Source organism: Humulus lupulus, chromosome 8, assembly GCF_963169125.1.
Source record: "Humulus lupulus chromosome 8, drHumLupu1.1, whole genome shotgun sequence".
NCBI lineage: Eukaryota > Viridiplantae > Streptophyta > Magnoliopsida > Rosales > Cannabaceae > Humulus > Humulus lupulus.
Genome location: NC_084800.1, coordinates 117,895,036 through 117,914,511, shown reverse-complemented (window position 1 = coordinate 117,914,511; position 19,476 = coordinate 117,895,036). Strand labels below are relative to the sequence as shown.

The following is a 19,476-nucleotide window of genomic DNA, read 5'->3' as shown; positions in this document are numbered from 1 at the left end:
TTCAATCCTTCAATCTCCGAACTTCAATTCCCTAAGCCTTCTCTTCCAAAGCTTCAAAACTCCCTTAGGCTCAAGTGAGGGAGAGAGAGAACGTGAGTGAAAGGGAGAGAGAATGCTGAGAGTTTGAGAAACTTCTAGTGGTTTTGATTGTTTCCTAGAATCTCGGCTGAGTATACCTTTTAACCCAAAGGACCAAAAAACCCCTAAAGACAACCCAACCCCTTTGTTTCCCTTAAGGGCAAAACGGTCATTTGCCCCGTTTTCTGCTAATTCCTCGAGTCTTCCTACAAATTCCCTATTAATCCTGACATACCCAACTAATCACCAAATACTTACTCGTTACTCGATAAATCCCCAAATATACGTTGAACTTCCCAAAATACCCCTAAGCTCACCCCGAGCCGGGTATTAAATCCTATTGTGACTATTCTGCTAATCTGCTCACTGGATCGCCTCAAGTCGTATAGTGCAAATATATCTACATAATAATGTGGTCTTAATCATTTAACACATATAATCACATTTATGCCTGCAACAGGCCAAAATTACAGATATGCCTTTATAAATAAGAATGGATCCACATGCATATTTAATACTCATAAACATGCATATAAATATATTCATATTATCATATAAGTCAGGCATGCCACGTAGTCACACATTTAATCAATTAATCACGCATTTATCCAAATATGTCCTCCCGACATGCTAATTAAGGCACTAAGCCCTATTAGCATTTTTGGGACGTTACAATATGAGTACTATTATTATTGGTTGATGAGACTTTTAATAATGGACTTGTGTTTTTATACATGTAATTGCACTAAGCGACCCTAAAATTATAGTGAACCACCTTAAAAAACCCTCCGGGTCGCTTAGAATAATATTAGCAACCCTGAATTTGCACTAAGTGACCCTAAATTATTCTAAACGACCCTCAGAGTCTCTTAGGATCATTTGATATAATATTAGTAACCCTGAATTTGCACTAATAAACTCTGAAATTACACTAAACGACATTAAAAAAAAAACCTGAGGGTCGCTTAGAACAATATTAGCAACCCTGAATTTGCACTAAGCGACCCAGGAATTACACTAAACAACCCTAAAAGACCTTGATGAGGGTTGCTTTGAATAATATTAGCAACCCTCAAATTGCACTAATCAATCCTGAAATTACACTAAAAGACCCTGAGGGTCGCTTATAATAATATTAACAACCTAAATTTACACTAAGCGACCCTAAAAGACTCTAAGTGTCGCTTAAAATAATATAATTAAATGATGAAATCACTTCTATAATGTAATTTAATGATGAAATTGGACTTATATAATGTAACTCAATGGTGAAATATCTCATGTAGTTTAATAAAATAGTCAAATCGTTAATAAAATGACATATATAATATGATTTAATGATAAAATCACTCATATAGGTTAATTAAATAGTCAAATTATTAATTAAAGAACTTCTATAATACACTTATATAATGAAATTATCGCTTATATAATGTAATTAAATGGTCAAATTATTAATAAAAGATTTATATAGTGTGATTCAATTATTTGGAATTAATAAAAAAAAAACTTTTCTATTTGCAATTCGTACCAATTTGGTACCATGCGCTGGAATGTGGTCAACCCATATTTCAAATATGACAATTTTACCCATTTTTTTATAATGATTTATTTTATTTTCTTTTGTTTTTTATTTTAAAATGATTCAAAAATATTTTTAAAATTAATAAAATATTTTTTTATAAAATGAATCAATTAAATGTAAATTTTTAAATAAAATATTTAATAAAACTCTTTAAATTAATTAAATAAACATAAATATATTTAATTCCAAATATAAATTAAAAAAACTAAAACCATTATTTTAAAATTAATTAAAGTAAACTAAAAGCCTAATAATTTTTTAAAGTTTTAATTGAACTATTTTTGTTTGAATTTATTTTAAATTTTGGCTTTCAAGTTTGTTTAACCCAATTTTGACTTGATGACGTGGTTTCTATGAAAGAGACACGTGGCATCATACCACATTAAATTCAGAAGCTGGTCGGAAGGATTAGGCGCTCGAGGAGGGTACGTCATAATATAAAATATTGTTTAGCAAAGATCCAATAGCCTCATCGGTGATGGAGCAGACTAGCACCATACCATGAAGCTGCTCGGAGTACAAGACTTGCTCGATGAGTAGGACGCTTTAACCCAAAGATCCAGATTTCACGAGACACTATCAAATATCACAATATATTTATGTAACTGATATTTAAATTGTATTATTTCTATATTATTTGAATATGTAATTGAATGTACTGATCCCACACCTACACATGCAGGACTTAGATTTTCTTGTAAAGGCCCATAATCCACTAAGACTCTCTATAAATAAGGAGTTCATTCAGTCATTAAGGCTAAGTGAAAATTACGAGAGGAAAAACTACAGATTTCTTTTGTAAGCACTTTACATACAAAACTCTTTGAATTTTATTCTTTTGTCAGCTTAAGAAACTCAGTTGAACCCTGTTTCTTCTTGATCTTGTGTTTGACAATTCTTTGATAAACAAAAGTGCAAGTGGACGTAGGTTATTTCTAACTCTTGGGGCCGAACCACTATAATATATTTTGTCGTTTTCTTGATTTCAGTTCGTTATAATTTTGTTCTATTGTTTAAATTGACTTAGTGTCGTTGACCAAAACGGTCGTCAACAAAGTTTAGGGTGTTGATTTTAATTTTTTGGTTTAAGTTTAGGGGTTGGATTTTCTTTTATTTTTTGTTTATTTAAATTATTTCAAAGTTTTAATTATATGTTTTTTTGTTTTATTAATTCAGAAAATATTTTTAAAACATTTTAAATAACAAAAACAAAATGAAAAATTAAATAATCACTAAAAAGATGGGCAATGTGGTCATATTTGAAATATACGTTGACCAGATTGCAGTGGAGGATATCTAAGTGGTACGAATTGCAAATAGATGGTATTGAATGATCATTATTATAAATATAAGGTATCAAGTGTGCATTTCGACAAAACACAGGGTGACAAATGAGTATTTACCCTAGTAATAATTATATATACAGTTAAATAAATATATATTATGTCATTTATTTGTAATTAAATGAGAAAATCAAAAATTTATTTCACATTTGAATTACATGAATTATTTTTAAATATGTAATAGTTTATTAGATAGATTTTATTATTATTATTGTTAAAATTGATACTTTTGGGTGTTTGGATTTTTTTTGTACCGATACATCTATTTAGTTATAACCTCTAAATTAGAATACAAATAATTTGGCCTTAAAGCTATTCTTATATAAAGGTTTTATTGTATCTATAATTTTTCACTCACTATTATACTCCATACAAATAAAGACACAATCTATACCTGTCATAAAATTAAATTTTTAGTTTAATAAGTGTAAAATATAAATGTCATATTAATTAGCTTATAGTCATTGTAAAATCATTTAAGTTCAGTTTCAACTCACAAAACGACCCTAAACGACCTCATGTGACCCTATAAATCAAATAGAGTCGCTTAGTGAAATTTGTCTATTACTAAAAACAATACACTGAGCGACTTGTGCGACTCTTTAAGATCGTAGGATCACACATGGTGGCTTATTTGCAGGTCATCTTCGATCTCGATATTAACCTATTTTCACACCAAAATTTTGATTTTTTCGCAGAAAAACTTAAATGTATACTTAATATATTTATATAATTCAAAATAATGAATACCCAATTATTAAATATGAGCTTCAAGTTGATTGCTAACATTTACAATTGTTAGATGAAAACCTCTTCAATGGTTTCTTGATTTTTTTTTTCAGTTATTGTTGAATGAATTTAAAAGATAGTGATATCTTAAAAGTCAATCAAAACAAGAAAACGTGAAACTGAAATGGAAATAGGAGGAGAGGTTGAGGGGAGGGGTTTTTTTTTTCCTGTTTAATCCAACTCAGAAAATTATAATATTAAATTAATGTTACTTAAGTTTTATTAAATCATTTTTAGTTTAATTTAAAAGAAGATGGTCAATTTTACTAATAAATTTTTTTGGGTGGTTAGTGTACGAACAAAACTTTTCATTATTACTATTTTTACAAAACACTCATGAATGAGTAACTATAAAGATGTGCCTACTTTGAATGAATTCTTGCTTGGGCTTGCAAGCAATTAATGGGAGGAATGGTGAAAGTCTGTTGAGTGTACAAAAAGGGTCTTCGAGCAACCCTCCCTCGCGCGGCAAAAGCCTCACATTGGACATGGCAGTAATGCTTCTGAGTTATGCACTCCTACCCTATGCTCCCAATGCTCCCAATGTAAGAAGAAGTTTTTTTTTTCTTTTCTTTCTATCAATCGACAATGTCATTAATAAATAAATAAAAGATTCTGTTTGAAAATATATTCTGTCACCGTTTCATAGGATAAATATTTTAAAAAATAAATAAAAGAAAAATGTAAATTATGTAATTGCATCCAACGACTGCACTCATCTATCTTTTGTTTGGTGGTGAATCAGACAGAAAACGTTCGTTGTTCATCGTTGGCTGGTTTGATACAACTACGACTACAAGACTCCTTCGACCGCATCGCATTCTCTATCTATCTTTTCCACCTTTCAAACCCAATCCCAAACCCAATCTCAATCCCACTCCCACTCCCACTCCCACTCCCACTCGTTTTCACTTCACCAAACGCACCCATTTCGCTCTCTGTCATTCTCATACCCGAATCGCCATGGCTGAAGGTACAGTGTACTGTGTGCCTCATCTCTTCTTCATTACTTTTTTCCCTCTTTTAATGCAAATTTTTACTTCTTAACTTGATTAACTTTCTGTTCAATATGAAGATCCAAAAGCAACTGCATACCAAGAAGCCATGGACGCCTTGTCTTCTTTGATTACGAAACGCAGTCGCGCCGATAAGAGCAATAACGGCGATCGATTCGAACTGCTCGTTGATTATATAAAGGTAAGTTTTGTTTATTCTTTGCTAGACTAAGTATGAATTGTTAACGGACGTTGAAGAAAATCTTTTTTTTTTTGCTTTAGTTTTTGTATTTATTAGCTTGAATTAGTATATTTGAGCTCAAATTTGCGTATGTTAATGTTGTTGGGATGGAAATAATAGATGCTGGATTTGGAGGAGTCAATATCCAAAATGAAGGTTATTCATGTGGCTGGTACAAAGGGAAAGGTATCAAATTCTTCTGCTCCACTCGTTTTTGCTTGTTAAAGTTTGTTTCTAATTTCTTCTGAATGGTGCTTTTATAAAGAACTTCATAATTATATTGCATGTTTTTGCTTACATCTTGTTTTGTAGCTGAGAATTTTGCTAAAACAGTAAATGTGCATTCAGTCACAACTTGCTCTTAATATACTGTGATGCTAATTATTTTTCTGTTTGGGGTGTAAAAGGGCTCCACCTGCACCTTCACAGAATCTATATTGCGTAATTGTGGATTTCATACTGGACTTTTTACTTCTCCTCATCTCATTGATGTCAGAGAAAGGTTTCGGTTAAACGGGTGAGTCTTGGAAATCCATTCGTGGGGCCATGGACTACTTGATTCAGTTCTAATTTTTTTAGGGGGTGGGTGTGGGTTACATCAACTTGACAGAGTCCGAATTTATTTGACAACTGTTGTCTTTTTCTTTTCTAAAAACCTGGGTTTATGTTTGATTAAATATTTTTTCAAACTTTATCATTGTCCTGAGTTTTTTTTTTGGTAAATTGTTGACTATTTTTGTCGGTCCCAAGACTTATATCAGCTGTTAATTTATTGGTTATATGCCTATTTCATTTCCCACATCAAAAGGTACTGATTGAGTTTTCTCAATATTTCTCGATACCGCAGTGTCGATATATGTGAAGAAAAATACATGGCATATTTCTGGTGGTGCTTTGACAGATTAAAGGTAAGTTTATTTGCCACGTTTAATTTTCCCCCTCTCACCATCACTTTTTTTTCTTTTTCTTTTTTCTGGTGGTATTTTGGTACATTGTATCAACAGTGAGAAATGGGGCATCCATTCCTTCCTTTCTCTCCCTGCGTCTGTTTTTCTTTTTACTCAAGTTTTCCATAGATAACTTGATTTATTTACTTTTTATGATTTTTGTATCCAGGAAAAGACTAATGAGGATATACCAATGCCATCTTATTTTCGCTTCCTTGCATTGCTAGCCTTCAAGATATTTTCAGCAGAGCAGGTTTGATGTGTGTCATGTCATATTCGAGGACATGCTGCTTCCATTTAACATCCTTTCCCATTTCAACTTGCAAGAGATATAAATAAACTGGAATTGGGGAAAAAAATTATAATTTTAGTGTGATCTTTCATGCAGGTAGATGTTGCTATCTTGGAGGTTGGGTTAGGAGGAAAATTTGATGCAACAAATGTGGTATGTAATATTGTTAGGGAAATAGATCAATTAATCATTATTCACAATACTTGTTTTAAGTGTAGATGATCATATATTTCAGGTTGAGGCACCTGTTGTGTGCGGTATATCTTCCCTTGGGTATGACCACATGGAAATTCTTGGTTAGTTTTCTGTTTCTGTAGCGTAGGTACTAACAAGTAATTATGTAAAGCGTGATATTGCAATTATGAGTGTACTGTATAATTAATTTGTCAGTGCTTACATTGTTACATGAATATCATTGTGATATCATTATGCATTCACTCATGACAGGCAATATAAATCCCAAGTGTTTGTCATAATGACTAAAGATTTCAGATAAACTATGCGTCAATACATTGGAGTAAATTGTCATAGAGATATAGTTTCTCGCCTGTAGTATAACATTTCATGTTTTAATGGTTTCTCTTAGTGAGGATTTTTTTAAGTAGTTTGATAAAAGCAAGCTAGAATTCTTGAGCCCGATGATTATTATTTATTCTGTTTTGTGGATACTGATAACAGGTAATACCCTTGGAGAAATTGCTGGGGAGAAGGCTGGTATCTTCAAGGTGCACTCTTTTTTTTTTCCTTTTCTTTTGATACCCAATTAAACACTTGCTGAAGATGCTCGTCGAAGCATATGAGAACTAGAATTGCTTCTATTGTCTAAGAAAACTTACAGTGAAGTACTACTTGTTAATACCTTTTTCCTTTCTTGGGATACAGCATGGTGTTCCTGCATTTACTGTGCCTCAACCTGAGGAAGCAATGAATGTACTCAAGGAGAAAGCTTCTCAGCTGGATGTAAGTTCCACTCTTTTATTATTTGTTATCCGCTTTTCTTTTTCTTTGTAAAGAATATGAAAATTAATGATTTAGGTGTGGACTCAATAAAATTGATGGTGTGAAGTACTGTAAAATTGACAAAGCTTCACTGTTATTACAAAAACTTGAGGTTTTCATTTCGACTAGAGGTGTGCCTTCCATGTCTTCATGCATGCTAATTAGGCTGCACAAGCTTCGTCAAATTCCAATTTTCCAACTTCCATGCATTGTTAAAACTATAAACAAGATAAGATGTTCATCTAGGAAATCAGAATGAGTATAGATGTATTTAATGCATTTATTTATGTAGAATGTCAAGTTGGCCGGTTATGGAAGGTGGAAGGATAGGTCTTAGAATATGATAAGTCTTAGATTAGAACTTATTCTATTAACTAGTATTTACTCTATTTCAGTTACTAGGGATTTGTATAGTCTTTTATTTGTTTCAGCTTGTGTATAAATACCTTGTATTCTATTCTATCAAATATACAGAAAAGAAGAGTCTTCATACTCTCTAGCTTCAATTTATACCCTTCAATGTGCTGAGGAAATCTTGCTGATTACCAGGTACCGCTTCAAGTGGTTCCACCATTAGATGCCAATTTGCTCAATGGTTTAAAACTTGGGCTTGAAGGCGAGCACCAATATGTTAATGCAGGTCTTGCCGTAGCACTATGCTCTTCTTGGCTTCAGAGGACAGGTCGTGCTGAAGCTGCACACCTGGAACATACTGTAAGTGAGACTACTTTCTATAAATGCCCAATTTGTACTTTGGTTGATTTCTTTCTTGTTTGTGCTTGGAATAGAGCTCTTTGCCTGAGCAGTTCATAAAAGGATTAACAACAGCCAGTTTGCAAGGGCGGGCTCAGATCGTTCCTGATCCATATTTTGACGTTGACAACTATGGAGAACTAGTTTTCTATTTGGATGGAGCCCATAGCCCAGAAAGCTTAGAAGTATGTGCTAGATGGTTTTCTCAACAAGTCTTAAGTTATCAACCACAAGATAAGTCCTCACACGAGTTGGTAAGCAAGCACCTGAATGAGAGAGTCAGAAAGCAAACCACACAGGTGGAGTACAAAGCTGTTGTTACTTGTGCAATTCATGAATATAGAACATCCATTTTACTTTCAGTTTTTGTCCCCATCCGCAAAAATGGAGAACTAATAAAAAATTTATGAGTTAATAATTTTTTTTTGTGGTTTGTCTATGTAACAATATACACAGCATGTCATTTTTTTTCTTTTATATTTCTGATGCTCCATTCTCTTAAGTCTGCAATGATTCATATTTGTGATGTATTCCATTGCAGATACTGCTGTTTAATTGCATGTCAGTGCGGGATCCTCAAGTTCTTCTTCCTCGCCTGATGGAAACATGTGCCAGTCATGGTGAGTACTTGACCAAAACTATCTTTGAACAGATGTGATAGTCGTTTGAACTTTTATCAAACTACATACACCATAAATTTCTGAATCCAACATGAATTTCTTGACCAAGAATGGAGAATAGTTATGCATCCTGAATTGAAAACTGACAATTTAAGAAATTTTGGAAAATATAAACTAAAGTTCTGTCAGAAGAAATGGAAACTGGTCGTGAGGTGTTTGATAGGATGTATGAAGAGATTGTCTCTTAATAGATGTAGGTAGAGATTTTTAATTGAATAGTATCTGTCTGATATTTTAGGTGTACACTTCAAGAAGGCGCTCTTTGTACCTAATACATCGGTCTATTTCAAGGTTGGATCTCATTCTTTGCCACCAACTGAAGTTGATTTGTCATGGCAGTTCACTCTTCAAAAGATATGGGAGAACATCATGCACTCAAACAGAGGTAAGAAATTTATCATGGTAACTGATTTCTTTTGAAGAGTAAGAATTGGATTCTCTTGAATAAACTTTAAAACTCATCATAAATCAGGAGGTGATGACAAGACCACAGATGCTTTTAGCGAAGACTTAAAGGATGACTCGGAAATGCGCGTTCGAAGTGGTGAAACTAGTGCAGTATTTTCTTCGCTCCCGTTAGCTATTAAATGGCTCCGGGACACTGTCCAACAGAATCAATCTGTTCGGTTCCAGGTAATGCTGATTCTTTTGGCACTCTAGACAGGATTCTCAGGAAATATCAACTGATTATACTGTATATTATATAATAATATTCCAATTCTCTTCTGCTTTTGATAAGGTCCTGGTAACTGGCTCTTTACACCTTGTGGGTGATGCGTTGAGATTGGTTAAGAAGTAAGACATCAAACCAGGAAGAGGATTGGTTCCCGTAGCCCCACCCCACAGTTGCAGCAAGTGCTTCTGCCTAGGCGGAAGAAATAAGGGTCAAGTGCCTCTTGTTGGGCTTCGACCACGCAATTCCCGAAACCACCAACACTGTCAAGTCAGGCATACACGGGCATTAAGCATCTCTTGCCTTGCCACATTATAATATTAAGTTGAATGATTATCTTTTTCTTTTTTACTTAAAAGATCTAATGCTTATATGTGTTCCTTCACGACCTTGGTAAGTTTGTTGACAACAGGATGCCAAGATATAATAACATTTTTTTATTTAGAGATCTTTACAATTATATACCTATAATATAAAATGATTACAAAAATCACCTATAAAATTTTATTTACAAATATACCTTGCCACGTCATCAAAAAATATCGGATTTTAAAACTAATATACCTGAATTTTAAACTTCTCTGAAATTTTAATTTTCCTATTTTTCTGGGTTTAAAAAAGTAACATTTTGATTATTTAAAATGTTAATAAGTTATTAATTAGTTACTTTTTTCATGAATTTTTTTATCTTTATAGCATATTATTTTATAAACATATTATTTTGGTTATCTTCAATATTTATTTTTTGAAATTTTTTTATATTGAGACAATGATTAGTCATTTTGAAGTTAAATTATGGTGTCTTATTACGTAAGATACTTCTACGTTGACAATTAGTCATTTTTTAGAAACTAATGAATTATAATAAAATATAACAAATTACTACATAACTTATTATTAAAAATTACTTTTAGTATCCTATACAGTAATTTTTTTAATGAAAAGTTTGAATTCATTTTTTAGTCACTAATGTAATTTATATGGGAGTAATAATGTTTTTTTTAATAATCAAACAAAAAATAAACTTAAAAGTCACTTTCGAATTATAATAATAAATACATATTTTGGTCTTTTATTATTATGTTTTTATTTATTAAAATAAAAAAACAACTACATAGTTACTTTTTAAATACAACACAGATATTACTTATATTAATTTTTAAGAAACTTTTCCATTTATTTTAATAAACAAAGCTAAAAAGAAACTTAAATGTTATTTTTCAAACACAACACAAAAACTACCCCATCATCATCATCTTTTCCGGCGACGTCAAGAAACTCATATTTGTCATATATCAAAATGATTACCTTCAAGAGCGATGGTAAAAGTGTAAATAAAATAAAAAAATCAATACTAAATGTAATTTTCACTTTTATAAATCATTTAAGATTACCAATTGATTACTATTTGATATATGACTAAATTTTTTAGTATGCCACAAATTTAAAATAACCAACAAACTTAGTGAGTTATCAAAAGAAGTCTTTTTTATATTCTATTTAAAAGTTACCAAACAATATCATAAATAATCTAATTTAAAAAAGTTAGTTTGAATATTTTTAAATAAAATTAAGTTGTGAAGAATACAATATAGTATCTTTTAAACGTAAAATAAGAATGCAAATTTTAGTATATTAAATTTTGATCAAGTTTAAAATTTATTTACTTTTTGATCAATATAATATTAAAAAGAAACTAAAAAGTTGTTTTTTATTCTGGTATTCTTCTTCGGCGACGGCCAAAAAACATATGCTTCCCACATATCAAAATGATCACATTGAATAATAGGTCGCGATGGTACCACTTTTGAGCCCAACCGACTAGCGGTGTGGCCAGAAAAGATTTTTGAAATTAAAGATAAGATAATGTAAGAAATTAATAATAAAAAAAAAGTGTAGTGGAGAGAGAGAGGGTCATGTACCGTGAAAAAAAAAACAAAAAGAAAGTAATAAAAAACAGTGGTATTGTAAATTAAATTAGGAAATGTATTTTTGTAATTAAAATATACAAATAAGTAAGGAATGTAAATTTCTCTTTTATTTATTGCACAATTTGGCACATTATTTTAGCTCTTATCAACTATGTACTTTTGATTTAAAATTTGTTGAAAATTTTATAATTATTTTTTAGAAGTTGTAAATTTATAATTCTTTTGTCAAAATCTTTGAAACGCCTTAATTTACCACAACTTTGTTTTTAATAAATATATAAGATCGACATTATATTTGCATCCTAAAAATATATATAGGCACCCATTAATTAAAAAAATTAATTATTATTTGACATTCTTTAATTTCATTTTTTTGCTAATTTTAATGATTTTATTTCATCTTGTTTTCATAAATTTTAGAAAAAAAACTACTTTAACGAAGTTTTTATATATTTTTATTTAAATATTTAAAATATATATTATTTTTATGTATTTTTTAGAATATAACAAAAAAATTAGAAAAATGTAAATATATATATATATGGGCACCCCATTAATTAAAAAATTAATTTTAATATTTTTTGACATTCTTTAGTTTCTATTTTTGTTAATTTCAATAATTTTATTTTATCTAGTTTTCATGACTTTTTAAAAAAATAATGTATAATTTTTTAGAAAAAAATTATCACTTTAATAAGTTTTTATATTTCTTGTCTTAATTTTTATTTATTTAAATATTTAAAATATATATTATTTATATGTATGTTTTTTAGAATATGAAAAAGAAAAAAAATAGAAAAATGTAAGCATAAATTGAAAAATATATATTATATATTAACTTTTAATAAAAATAGGTGTCTTAATCAAATTTCGAAGTGTTATCCCCAAAATTTGAAAACGATGATGTGGCAAAAAAAGTGACAAATGGCAAGGAATGGCTCGGTAATCTGGCTTAGGAGTGGTCCGGTAGACCGGTGAAGATTTTTGACTGACCAGTCAAGTGTCATGACCGACCAGTCAGGTGTTTGTCCGACCGGTCATATGCTTGTCCGCCCAGTCAGATGCTTGTCCGATCAGTTATGTCCTTGTTCGACCAGTGAAGGTTTGGCTGACCAGTGAGGAATTTTGGCCCTTCAGTTCTCCTCCTGAGTGTGATGTAGACCGACTAAACAGAATAGGGCTACGCAAAAGATCCCAGTAACAGCTTCAACAAGAATCGGTCATACCTGCGTGGGAATCTCTCAGATTATCCCACAAAAATAGTGTATTGTTGTATTTTGAATATTATTATTAATTGAATATAGTGAGAATAATGAAATATCCCGATTATGGGGGACATCATTTGTACGATCATGAGCCTATAAATACAAGGCCCATGGCATCATTAAGGGGGTTCGGATTCCAATTTTCCAGAGAGAGTAATTGTATCTTGAGAGAACTCTTGTATTCTTTTAATCTACACTGAAGAAACTCGGTTGACTCAGGTTCATCTGATCTTGAGTATAGATCTATAATCATAACTCTAAGTGGACTAGGCTATTACCAACATATTGGGGCTGAACCACTATAAAAATTATCTATGTCGTATATTTCTCTTGAAGGTTTTTTGTCGTTTTGACGTCTACATGTCGTTGACCAAAAATGCGGTCAACATTTGGGTGCTTTCATTGAGAGCCTGAAGAGAAAGACAGACAGTCACCGTAGCATTATGGCGCCTAAGAACACCAGTGCGGCCTCCAAGAAGCCAGGTTCCTCTAAAGAGCCTGCTAGATCATAAGGTCCTGGCCCTCAAGACCATGAGACTGAGCCTAGAATCTTGCTCGAGGACGTGAATCCAGAGGTTGAACAACTCTAGGAAGCCATGGGGGCTTTCCAGGAGGAAATGGCACAATTCAACGCCAGACAGGAGGCGTTCGCTGAAGAAATGGCTAGGCAGAAGGATGCATTTGAGCAGCAAAGACGGGAGATGGACGCTAGGAGCGAGGAGATCCGACGATAGCAGGAGGAGGCCGATAGGCGACATTGTGAGGCTGCACTCGCTCTGGAGGCGGATACGCAGCTGGCCCAAGACAATGCCCAAGCTGCAGCACGAGGAGCAACCACCCCAGGAGCAAGAACCACAGAAGCTGGTCGCAAAAACACTGACAGACCCAATTCTCGAGGACCAAATAGAAGTGGTAGTAACCCACCTATTCGGGAAGAAGATGGGGTCCGATTGGGTACTGCCTCAACCCAAAGGGGGAACTCCAAAACCCCCTCAAGGAGCCACCAATCAGAGACTTCCAGATCCGGAAGTCACAAGTCAGGCAGTAAGAAAACTCCACCTGAGCAGGAGCAAAATAGGGCTCCTCGAGGTAAAGAAACTTCACACTTCAAAGACGTGCATGGTCGTGATGAAGCTGATAGTCATCACACTAATCAGTCGAAGGAGAAGAATGACAACAACCAGCGAGGAGGAAAAGGCCGCCCAACGCAGACAGGAAAGCCACCACTGCATCCCAACCAGCAGCGCAGTGGCAAGGAGCATGTCCCACATGGAAAGCCTTCCGAAAAAACTCGGAGTACGGTGTTCGATCGGTTAGGGAGGCACACCTCTCAGAAGGATCTAAGAGACGTCATTGCTGACAGGAGAAGGACCGTCCCGGTCGAAGGGCGAGATCCGAACAGACCTACCAGTCAAGTAGAAATACTTGATGATGGTGTGCCGGATAGGAGCGCCCGACCAGGTGGTCCCGAGAATGAGTCCCAAGCAGTGGCCCCAGGCATCCAAGCCCAGCTTGATGCTCTGACAGCAGCAGTTCAAGGTCTGTCGAAACGACCTTCTGCAATCGATCCAGTAGACCACAGGAGTGGCAGCCCGTTCTGTGCTCGAATTAGAGCAGCCCAGCCACCAGCGAAGTACAAAGCATCGGTACTGCCAGTTTATACAGAAAAGGCATATCCGATATGGAATGTGGGGAAATTCGAAGACCAAATGGAGCTGCTCGGAGTGAGTGATGACTGTCGGTGCAGAGTTTTCCCCACTACATTGTCTGACACTGGCCAGGAGTGGTATTGGAAATTTAAGCCAAACTCCATCACTTCTTGGGAAAGTTTCAGGAAAGAGTTTTGTAAGCAGTTTAGTGCTGCTCGGACCCCTCCAGTTTACGCCTATCACTTGGCGGATATTAAACAAGAGAAAGATGAATCTCTCAAGAACTACATACAAAGGTTCATGAGAGAAGCTAACCGAGCTACTGCAGTTGGAGATGAGGGGAAGATGGTGATCATTTCTTCTAGCATAATCTATCAGAGTCCTTTGTGGGACAGTATTCATTGCAACCCAATTTCAACGTTACAAAAATTTCTTGACCGAGCGGACAAGTATATGAAATTGGATGACACGATTGAGAAGGGAGAGAAGGGCCTAAAAAATCCGAGCGGATCGACTGATCCTCCCAAGAATGGTGGAAATGATCAAAGTGGTGGTAAGAAACGTGGAAATAACGGGTCTGACCGCCACAATGAAAATAAGGCTAAGTCGGGATCAAACAACAAGCCAACTAAGTATGAACCTCGGTTCACCAATTACACCACTCTTTTGGCCAGCCGAGCGGAGATATATCTCGCAAGTCATCAGGAGGTCCCCTACCGGAAACCCCCACCCCATCAAGAAGGAGATGAGTAAGAGAGATTTGAATAAGTTCTGTCGTTTACATGGAGACTATGGTCACGACACGAATGAGTGCAATCATCTCAAAGACGAAATAGAATTTCTCCTCCGGTCGGGGAAATTGAAAAAATATCGAGAAGAAAAAACCCAAGGAGAGGGAAGTAACAATAATCCTGGGTTTAAGCGGTAGTGATCCCCACCTTTGCAACCTGAGCCTGTGGACTTCACTCTAGACACCATATGTGGAGGTCCACATCTGGCTGGGGATAGCAACAAGGCATGGGAGAGGTATGCTAGAACACTCTGGCATGAGTTGGACGCAGCATCAGCATCCGAGGTCATGACTGTAGAGGAGCGACCTTCGAAGAACCCACGATACGAAAGTGAGTCCCTCACTTTCACTGAAGATGATGCACGACACGTGAGATATCCTCATAATGACCCTCTCGTCGTGACAGTCCAAATAGCAAATATGAAGGTGAAGAGATGCCTGGTCGACACAGGGAGTTCTGTGAACATTATCTACAAATCATCCTTTGAATGGATGAAACTATCTATCAATGGCTTGAAGCCATGCTCTCAAGTCATCTATGGATTTACTGGAGAAGGGTTGTCATCAACTAGAATGATCAAGTTACCAGTCACAACGGGGGATGCTCCCAAGCATGAGATAGTTATGACGGAGTTTTTGATAGTCGATTGTCCGTCCGCCTATAATGTGGTTATTGGTCGACCACTACTCACAACCTTGCATGCGGCAGTCTCTATATGGCACCTTTCTATGAAGTTCCCGACCAGTGCAGGCATAGGTTGCGTCCGAGGAGACCAGAGAGAGGCTAGAGAATGTTATAATGCCTCGGTAGCTAAAGCATGAAAGGGGGCCAAAGAAAACAACATGATTGTATGTGCCGAGAGAGAGGAGGTAGACGAGATGGATGTCGACCAAATCTTTACAGTCGTAGCCGATCATGAAGGAATGTTTGGCCAAGAAAGCACTCTTGGTATAAGTAAACAACAAGCCCCATCCGGTGATGAAGTCACCAAATAGGGCGTTTCCCAAAGCGAGGGAATGGACTTTGATCCTCGCTTTGGGGATTATGAAAGTGAGGTGGGACCGTCCGAGGAGTTAGTGGAGGTTCTAATAGATGAGAATGATCCAACCAGAGGGGTCAAGGTTGGAAAAAAGTTAAAGTTAGAAGTAAAAGCGCAGCTGGTAGAATTTTTGCGGAGGAATCAAGATGTCTTCGCCTGGTCTCACAAGGATATGGTGGGTATCTCACCAACTGTGATCAGCCACGTGCTCAACATGGATGAAAGCTATCCAGCAGTGCAGCAGAAGATAAGATTGCTTGACAAAGATCGAGCAAAGGCTCTCAAGGAAGAGGTGGAGCAGCTAAAGGAAAACGGGTTTATAAGGGAGGCATATTACCTTGCCTAGGTTTCAAACCCAGTGTTAGTGCCCAAGTCCAATGGAAAGTGGAGGACTTGTGTGGACTTTACCGACCTGAACAAAGCATGTCCAAATGACTGTTTTCCTTTGCCAAGAATAGACCAGTTGGTGGACGCAACCTCTGGTCATGAAACTTTGTCCTTTATGGACGCTTACTCGGGGTATAGCCAGATTAGTATGCACCCTCCCGATGAGAGCATACCAGTTTCCGAACAGACATAGGTCTGTACTATTATAAGGTCATGCCATTCGGCTTGAAGAACGCGAGAGCCACATACCAGTGTTTAGTGAATGGCATGTTTCGCGACTTAATTGGAAAGAATATGGAGGTGTACGTAGACGACATGCTGGTGAAGTCAAAGGAAGCTGAAGGACATGTACGAGATTTGGAGGAATGCTTTGCAGTACTGAGAAAGTACAGCATGAAGTTGAATCCCCTCAAATGCTCGTTTGGAGTAAGTTCTGGAAAATTTCTTGGGTTTATTGTGAACTCCCGAGGAATAGAGGCAAATCCAGAAAAGATAAAGGCACTCGCAGAAATGAAGTCTCTGGCCAGAATTAAGGATGTGCAAAGCTTGACTGGGCGGATTGCTGCTCTAAGCAGGTTCATCTCTAAATCGACGGACAAGTGTGTCCTGTTTTTTAACTTGCTTAGAGGAAGCAAGAAGTTTGAATGGACGGAAGAATGTGAGCAAGCTTTTCAAGCCATAAAGGAACACATGGCTCAACCTCCTGTTCTTTCGAAGCCAGTTGATGGGGAAGACCTCTTTATTTACCTAGCAGTCACAGAGCATGCTGTTAGTGCTGCTCTAGTATGAGAAGAAGATAAAGTACAACATACGGTGTACTACGTTAGCAAGAAACTGATAGGAGCAGAGTCCAGGTATCCCATGATCGAGAAGTTGGCCTATTGCTTGGTACTTGCATCCCGCAAATTGCGACCATACTTCCAGGCACACCCCATTAAAGTCCTTACCGACTAGCCCCTACGTCAAGTCTTGCAGAAGCCGGAATCATCTGGTCAGCTACTTAAATGGGCGGTTGAATTGGGCCAATTCAAAATCAAGTATCAACTGAGATATGCTATTAAGGGATAGGCTTTGGCGGATTTTATTGCTGAATGTACTGGGATTGCTGATATTCCCGACCAGCAAGAGCGTGTAACTGGACAGAGAGAAGATCTTCCTGCTTGGAAACTTTTTGTTGATGGGTCGTCAAACGAACATCATTCGGGAGCAGGAATTATATTAGTCATGCTGGAGAAGCACCGAATTCATTGCGTATTATGATTCGGATTTAACGCTTCTAATAATGAGGCAGAGTATGAAGCCCTCTTAGCAGGCTTGCGCTTGGCTAGAGATGTTCGTGCCCGGTCGGTTGAAGTAAACAGTGATTCCCAATTGGTGGTCTACCAAGTCTTAGGGGAATATCAAGCAAGGGGCCTACGCATGATGGCGTACTTGAATAAGATCAAGGATCTGCTAGCACAATTCGAGGAGTATACTATTAATCTGGTACTGCGGGAGCAGAACTCTAACGCAGACGCTCTAGCAAAATTAGCTAGTGCAAAAGATGCTGAAACTCTGAATATAGTACCGGTGGAATACTTGGCAGAGCCGAGCATTAATGAACAAGAAGCCATGCCCATCACAATAGTTGACACTTGGATGACGCCCATCAATGCTTACCTTGAGCAAGGAATCCTCCCAGATGATCATAACGAAGCAAAGAAGATTATGAGGCAAGATGCTAGGTACATTATGATGGATGGGGTGCTGTATAGAAGGGGGTACTCTTTGCCTCTACTAAGGTGCATAGCACCCGACCAGTCAAAAAACTTATTGGCCGAAGTGCACGACGGGTTCTGTGGAGATCATGCTGGGGGGTAGAGTCTATCTAAAAAGATTTTGCAACAAGTATTTTTCTGGCCTACAATGAATGAAGATTCCATGGAGTACGTGAAGAAGTGTGATAAATGCGAGAGATTTTCTAAAGTACCTAGGGCCCCTCCGAATGTCTTGAACCAAATGTAGAGCCCGTGGCCTTTTGCAGTATGGGGCATTGATCTGATCAGGAAACTACCCAAAGGGAAAGGAGGAGTACAGTTTGCAGTAGTTTCTGTGGATTATTTCACCAAGAGGACTGAAGCCGAACCACTAGCAACGATCACCTCGAAGAAAGTGTTAGATTTTGTGGTTAAGAATATAATATGTCGCTATGGTCTGCCCAAAAAGATAGTCTCTGATAACGGCACTCAGTTCGATAGTGACTTATTTACCGATTTCTACACTAGACATGGCATCACAAAAAGTTTCTCCTCGGTAGCTCATCCGCAAGCCAATGGGCAAGTTGAAGCCGTAAATAAAACTTTGAAAGATACTCTAAAAAAGCGTCTAGAGCGAGCTAAGGGTGCTTGGGCAGAAGAATTACCAGAAGTTCTTTGGTCATACAGGACCACTGCTCGGACAGCAACTGGCCATACCCCTTTCTCCTTGGCGTATGGGTATGAAGCCATGTTACCTGTGGAAGTAGACCCACCATCTCATCGGAGAACCATGTACGACCAGGAGGAGAATCACCAGTTGCTAGCTGAATCTTTAGATTTCCTTGAGGAGAGATGAGAAAAAGCAAGCTTGAGAGTTGCTGCTCATCAACAAAAGGTGGCCCGCTATTTTAATTCAAAAGTCAGAGATTGAAAGTTCCAGGTCGGAGATTTGGTCCTCAGAAAGGTGTTCATCAGAGACCCGGCGGCTGGAGTACTAGGACCAAGCTGGGAGGGACCGTATCAACTTGAGCAAGTCTTGCCACCCGACACTTACAAACTTGCTCGATTAAATGGAGAGCTGATCAGGAACTATTGGAATGGCGAGCACTTGAGGAAATATTATCAATAAATACTGCTTACAGAGTAGTAGCTTTGTCTCAAGTGTTTAACTTGTTATTTAAGTTTGTTTGTGAACTGGCTATTTGCTAACCAGTCATGTTATTTTAAACAATTTTGTTTGGTTTGAGGCTCGTAATTAGACACGCTTTGTCCTTTTTTTTACGAGTAATAAAAGAGATCACAC

The 19,476-nt window shown here is 36.4% G+C and overlaps 1 protein-coding gene across 2 annotated transcripts; it reads left to right on the top strand.

Moving 5' to 3' along the window:
* The first annotated feature begins 4,202 nt into the window (after positions 1-4,202).
* LOC133798369 (folylpolyglutamate synthase) lies at positions 4,203-9,825 on the top strand. 2 transcript variants are annotated; one of them, XM_062236623.1, is made up of 17 exons: positions 4,203-4,340; positions 4,541-4,768; positions 4,871-4,992; positions 5,152-5,217; positions 5,439-5,548; positions 5,879-5,939; positions 6,148-6,231; positions 6,367-6,423; positions 6,506-6,566; positions 6,949-6,995; positions 7,153-7,230; positions 7,819-7,983; positions 8,058-8,321; positions 8,564-8,642; positions 8,941-9,087; positions 9,175-9,335; positions 9,442-9,825. In XM_062236623.1, the coding sequence occupies exons 2-17, from the start codon at positions 4,759-4,761 to the stop codon at positions 9,499-9,501; spliced, it is 1,572 nt and encodes a 523-aa protein (XP_062092607.1). In that variant the 5' UTR covers positions 4,203-4,340; positions 4,541-4,758; the 3' UTR covers positions 9,502-9,825. The 2 variants fall into 2 exon arrangements, with proteins under 2 accessions (XP_062092607.1, XP_062092608.1); XM_062236624.1 differs by lacking the exons at positions 4,203-4,340; positions 4,541-4,768; positions 5,439-5,548.
* Positions 9,826-19,476: the final 9,651 nt, after the last annotated feature.

Bases quoted from the DNA above. Each gene is read 5' to 3' on its own strand.
- LOC133798369 (XM_062236623.1), top strand. The intron at 8,643-8,940 runs GTGAGTACTTGA...CTGATATTTTAG, and splicing joins GGAAACATGTGCCAGTCATG to GTGTACACTTCAAGAAGGCG. The intron at 9,336-9,441 runs GTAATGCTGATT...GCTTTTGATAAG, and splicing joins ATCAATCTGTTCGGTTCCAG to GTCCTGGTAACTGGCTCTTT.